General features: G+C 34.9%; 1 protein-coding gene across 1 annotated transcript; it reads right to left on the bottom strand.

The window, feature by feature from the left end:
* Window positions 1-2,114: 2,114 nt before the first annotated feature.
* LOC149237020 (uncharacterized) lies at window positions 2,115-4,467 on the bottom strand. The gene is made up of 3 exons (XM_089369119.1): window positions 3,460-4,467; window positions 2,499-3,288; window positions 2,115-2,368 (listed from the first exon to the last, which is right to left on the bottom strand). Exons 1-3 carry the CDS (start codon window positions 4,465-4,467, stop codon window positions 2,115-2,117), a joined length of 2,052 nt encoding a protein of 683 aa, XP_089225245.1.
* Window positions 4,468-6,173: the final 1,706 nt, after the last annotated feature.

Below are 6,173 nucleotides of genomic sequence, written 5' to 3'. Positions count from 1 at the left end.
TTTAATTCTGCAATTTCCAGCATTATGAAAATTTCCAGAATTTGTGTTTTCAGCAATATTTATTTTTTCAGTCTATTAAATGTATGGTTATGGGAATGGGCATTTAACTACATGGGAGAAATAAGGAGAAACTGAAAACCGGGGTGGGAAAACAGAAATTTTTACATAAATGCCTTTGATTGTCCATCAGACTCTGCACAACACAATGCTCTGTTAGTTGTAGACTTCGTTACAACTACACCAGGAAACTTTGCATTGTGCCCATAAAAATAACTGACACTCCTCATAAGTGTACTGACACTCCTCATAAGTGTTCTCTTGAGCTTATGGAGATTACTGATTCCACGAATATTAGGGAATTGGAGGTACATGGGCGCAGTTAAATAATTAATTAATTATTTTTTATTTTTATTAATGTTTGATTGATTTTCAAATCTTCGGGAAATCATTAATTAACATAAAAATTTACAATTATGACAGAAAACTTTATATGCGCCCATAAAAATAACTCACTCTTTATAAGTGTTCCCTTGAGCTTTATGTAGATGGCTAAATCATTTTACTCATATAAATAATGACACTCCCCATAAGTATTCTCCTGATTTTATGTCGATTACTAATTCCACAAATATCACGGTCAAATAATTGACAGCACCCATGCCCATCTGATTCTCAAATATTCAATGAATCAATAATCGATATAAAGATGGCCTAAATGTTCTGCAACAACATCGCCATAATCGTCATAAAATCATACTAGTAAAACACACCGATTATGAGAAATATCATGAATAAAAAGCCATCTTACAACCGAAAAAGAGAGCTTCAATTTACATCGGAGTATCTTGCATATATATATATATAAACAATTATGTTTCTCCAACGACGCGTAGCTGATCATTGAATTTTTTTTAATCTGTGATTCATCAGCAAGAATATTTTGAGTTGCATGGGTTTCTCCCGTCTCACAGAGGGATTGCTCTGTTTTTTTTCTTCAGTTGCTTTTATGGTTTCTTTCTCTAATCTTTTTTCTCAGACATTGTGGTGCAGTGGTTTTCTGGAAAGTGTAACAGCTTATTGGTTCCCATAGGATGACGAACGCGAGCAGAATCCTTCAGTGTTTATATAGTTCGAGATTGCCACATCCTAACCCTCACTAATACGATCCGAGACTTCTGCAATATCGTAATCCTTACTGCCACGCTCTTGTGATGTAGTTTCTCCGGCGATATCAAGAAATTCCTTCAAATAATTTATATAATTGTCTACTGATCTATTCTCATGTGTTTCATGATGAGGAGCGCTGAATGTTTCCAACAAATGTTGATCATACTCGGCTCCATAAAGTGCTATCTGGTCTACTGTGAAGTGGGTTTGTGAATTTTCTCAATGGGAACTTTGAATTTGGAGAATTAATAAAATGATTGAATAGTTGCACAAATCCAGATTTAATTGACAGTTAAAGCAATGGATTTAATGGTTGAGAAATTTTCAATCCTCTAATATTGGATTTCAAAGTACAAAAGGGTGCAAAGTGACAGTTGGGAAGTTCTTCCAAAAAAACGCCTTACTGCCCAATAAAAGGCCTAACAACTAAATTCACTTTCATTCAAATGAGTAGCCATCAATGATGGATAAAAACCATTACAGAGTGTTTTTGTTTTTCATTAGCAATTAAATTAAGATAAGTTTAGCAATTAAATTAAGATAAGTTTATTTATTTATTTTTGTAAATCAAAAATTTCTATTGTGATGGATTCCAATTCAAAATACCTCGAACCTCATTCCTACTGAATTTGTTAACTAAAAAATACTCAAAAAACACAAACAAAAATAAAATAAAACTAGAAAATTTCATATCTACAATAAACAAAATTGACACAATATACAAAAGCAACTAGCCATCATCCCTCAATATCAATGTTCCTCGAATCTTGAGCATCAGGTCCTCCTCTTGGTGGCGGAGGTTGGCAAAATGCCTCGTTCATGTGTGCTTCTATGTGTATCAGACGTCCCTCCAAGTGATCTTGCCTATCTTGTATAAGCTTTTGCCTACGCCTAAGAAACTTAGTAGGTGTCATTAGTTTTTTCAGAGCAGAAAAAGCATAATATTTTTATATCAGAAATATAAAAGAGTCCAAATATACAATATAGGATATGTTCCAAAGATTGAGAAACTGTGACAACAGAGAAGCCATGAGCTGGTAAAAAGAGGCCAGTAAGGCTAGATCCAAAGAAAAGATATCAGGTATCATCCAAATGAGATCCGAAGCATAGGCCAGATCGGAATAAAAGGATTCGCCTGTAGACAAAGAGAAGCCGTCCAGAGAAAGCCTGTACAGAAACAAAACTGCATTCCGAAGTAAACCTGTTCAAAAACAAAAAGCCCATAGCATATTGATCGAAACAGCTAGCATCTTGAATCACAGAAGCAAAACATAGAGAACTTTGCAAGAAAAACTAGAAATTGGGAGGGAAAAAGTCCTGGATGGAGTAACATTTCCCATCAGAGGAAACCTGTAGATGCCACGATCCCGGAGCAGATTGAAGGCCTTTTTTTGATAAGGAGTCTGCCATCTGATTTTGTTCCCTGCGAATGAAATTGACTGAGGCATCTTTTAAGGAGGACCAGTAGAATCTGATCCGATCTAGCCAGCCCCCAAGATGAGGCCTGGAAATGGAGATTTTCCCAGCCATATAATCCACCAAAACTTTTGAGTCACCATAAATAGAAACATCTTGTAGATTTAAGAAAAGGCAGAAACTCATGAGACCAGCAAGGGCCATCGCCTCAGCCATCATATTTGAACCCCTCCCCCCATTCCAGTGAGCGAAGAAAAGACTGTCTACATCTGCTAGAATATGGAAACCACAGCCACAAACCCCTTTCTGTTCAGCACCGTCGAAAAACGCTCTAGGCAGAGATGAGGACGCCAGAGGAATATTTGAAACAGGAAGCATTCTCTGCATGGGAGAGGAGGGCGGAATTTCCTCATAGAGATCACATATGGAGGAGAAAATTTCCAGCATCGGAGATTTTTTGTCATTGAAGATGAAATTATTCCGCCACCTCCAAATACACCAGAAACTAATGATAAAGATGGATCTCCATTTGGCGTTTTGTTTACTATACCATGTAAAAGCATCCATGATCGACAACTGAGACATGAATTTAAAACCATATCGAATCTCCAGGAGCATCCAAATTTGGCGGGAGCCCTTGCAATTCAGAAATAAATGAAAATTGTCTTCCTCGGCCGATCTGCAAATGGGGCATATACCAGGACCCTGCCAACCACGCTTTTTTAAATTGTCCCACGTAAGATTTTTATTGTGGAAAGATAGCCATGAAAAAAAGACCATTTTTAATTGACACCCCGCTTTCCAGAAAATACTCGGGAAGGAACAGTCACTTTGATGTTGTCTACCACTAATCATGTTACGGTATATGTCCTTTACCCTGATGGAGTCCATTCCATGAGAGTTTCGCCAGATGAGACAGTCCTGCTCAGCAGAGCGGAAGATGCCACCATTTCTGAGAATTGTTAAGATTTGCATCCACGAGCCACCAATGTCTTGCGGCATATTCAGACTCTCAGCTTCACGCCAGATTGGGATAGGGCCATGCCATCTCTCAATCAGCCCATCCCAGAAAAAGATACCTTTCCTGTGAAAGAACTTCAATAGGGGAACAGGGACGCGGATCTCCTCTTTGCCACATAAAAAAATGTCTTTTCCCACCAGAATCCGTTTCCCCGTTTGAAAACGCCAAAAGAGATTCTTCAGGAACATATTTTCAATTTTTCTCAGGCTCAGCCAAATCGGAGATCCATGAGAAAGGCCTATGCTACCTCTTCTGAACCAAAAGGATAAGCTCTTACGGCGCAGATACTTCTCCTGAATAATATTACTCCAAATGCCTTTCTCGAAGATCCCTCGCCATAACGTTTTACAAAGAAGGGCTTTTCCAAAGGACTTCAGGTCTAACAGACCCCAGCCACCCATAGATTTTGGAGCAGATATATGTGAAAGCTTCGAGAGGTGAAACTTTCTTTTCCCTGCCTGACCACCCCAGATGAAGTTGGCGGTGAGTCTGTTCATAGATTGAATGATGCTTGCTGGGAGAAAAAACAGGTGCGCCCAGTAAACCGCCAACTGGTTTAAAACCGATTGGGCCAAAACAACTCTCCCGGCCAAAGAGAGGCTTCTGTTCTCCCATGCTGAAATCTTCTTGAAATATCTCTCAGTTAACCACAACCAATCAGATTTTGAGTAACCATTTGATTTTAATCTATAACCCAAGTACTTGATTCCCCTGCTGATGGATTGCACTTCATAACCAAACAGATTAATTAACCAGTCCAGCTCTTCTTGGTTAATCTCGCTGTGATAAATAACCGACTTCGAACTGTTAATCTGAAGGCCAGACGCCCTTTGGAAATTTTGAAGAATATCGTGATAACACATCCATGTTATTCTGCATATAATGCCGAAAAAAATGACATCATCGACGAAAAGATTGTGAGAGATAGAAATATTCCTGCATAATTTCAAGGGGGAGCATCTGTTTTCATCAACGGCCTTGTTAATATTTATGCTGCAAAAACAATAGATATTATATTTTTGTATAATTAGAATGATTATTTTATAATAATATTATTTTAAAATAAAAATTATAACGCCTGAAAAACTTAATAAGTGTCATTAGTTATGCTGCAAAAACAATAAATATTATATTTTTGTAATAATTAGAATGATTATTTTATAATAATACTATTTTAAAAAAAAATAAAAAAAAAAAATAGTTTAATAGACCATTATTTGCCTCATGTCCCAATATATTTGGGAATAAATTGACCCTTTACAAATTAGAAAATTTGTACTTTTAAATTATTAATGGTACACTCATGAAGTTTTCCATAAGATCGAAGCATTTTTTACATTAAGAAATGTAATTTAAACATTTGAGCATTAAAAACTCACTAAACAAATGTATGTCATCAAAATCCAATGAAAATATTTTAATTTTAGTGGAATATTTCCAGTATTTCAATTGATATAGATGAAGTCTTCTAATAAACTTTGTATTATCATTGATAGGTCCAAAAGACTGCATCTACACCGTATTTTAAACACTAAAAAATTGAAACTCTAACCAAAAATTATTTCACATTCCTAAAAAACAAAACAACAAAAGGCCACAGGTTCAAAATCGATAGGCGTTGTACACTTTGCCTGCAGATTCATGAAAGAAGGGTTCTTTTCTTGCCAAAACGTCAGTCACAACTTGGGTCACGAGTAACAGGTGTAGCAGACTTCAAGTTTTGGTTATAGATACGGGAACCATGTTGTACCCGCTTCTGATTTATTCTTTGATATTCATGGCACTTTTAATTATAGAAACTTTAATCAGTTGGATACATTTCTTATCACGGATATTATTAACTTGTAAATAAGTTTTGTTACAATATCATGGTTTATCATTATCACATGGCCAAAAACAATAACTTGTTTCAAAATCAAAATATTTTATTGCCCAGAGATGTGATCTCTAACATAGAGATGTTGTAATGTAATATTTAAAATCGTGATTAAGTCAAATTACATAATAAAATAAAATGAAAAGATTAATGTAATGTAATGTAAACCTTTTATTAAGTCAAAAAAATAAAAAATAAAAATAACGAAAAAAATAACCCATAAAATAATAATAATAATAATAACAATAATAAAAATGACTTATGGTATTGACGTATGGTATTGAGAAACCATGGTATTCAAGTGGAATATAACCTATTTAAAGAGGGAAATTAAACCTACTTAGATTCATCTTAACTTTGGATCTACCAAAAACATTTTCTTTGAGTGACAAGATATTTGGTCTAGCCTATTTAAAGGGGTAAATTAAACCTACCTAGATTCATTTTAACTATGGATTTACCAATCTCTTGAGATAACAACATTTTTAAAATGAAACTGGAAAAAAAAGGCGCTTGGTAGATACGAGTTAGACACAGTTTTTATGGAGTTTATGATTAAAAAGAGGAGATTCTTTTATTTTCTTTATTTTATTTATAATCTTTCTTTTTAAATCTTGTAAGATTCTTAATTGGTCAAATTACTCAAAAATTTAACAAATTTAAAATCATTTATTTTAAAAAAAAGTATTAAGA

The sequence above is a fragment of the Pinus tabuliformis genome, chromosome 8 (assembly GCF_031772625.1).
Source record: "Pinus tabuliformis cultivar Carrire ecotype Pingquan chromosome 8, CPIR1, whole genome shotgun sequence".
In the NCBI taxonomy this organism is placed as follows: Eukaryota; Viridiplantae; Streptophyta; class Pinopsida; order Pinales; family Pinaceae; genus Pinus; species Pinus tabuliformis.
Note: the sequence above shows the minus strand (reverse complement) of the source record. Positions and strands in the feature narration are given on the sequence as shown.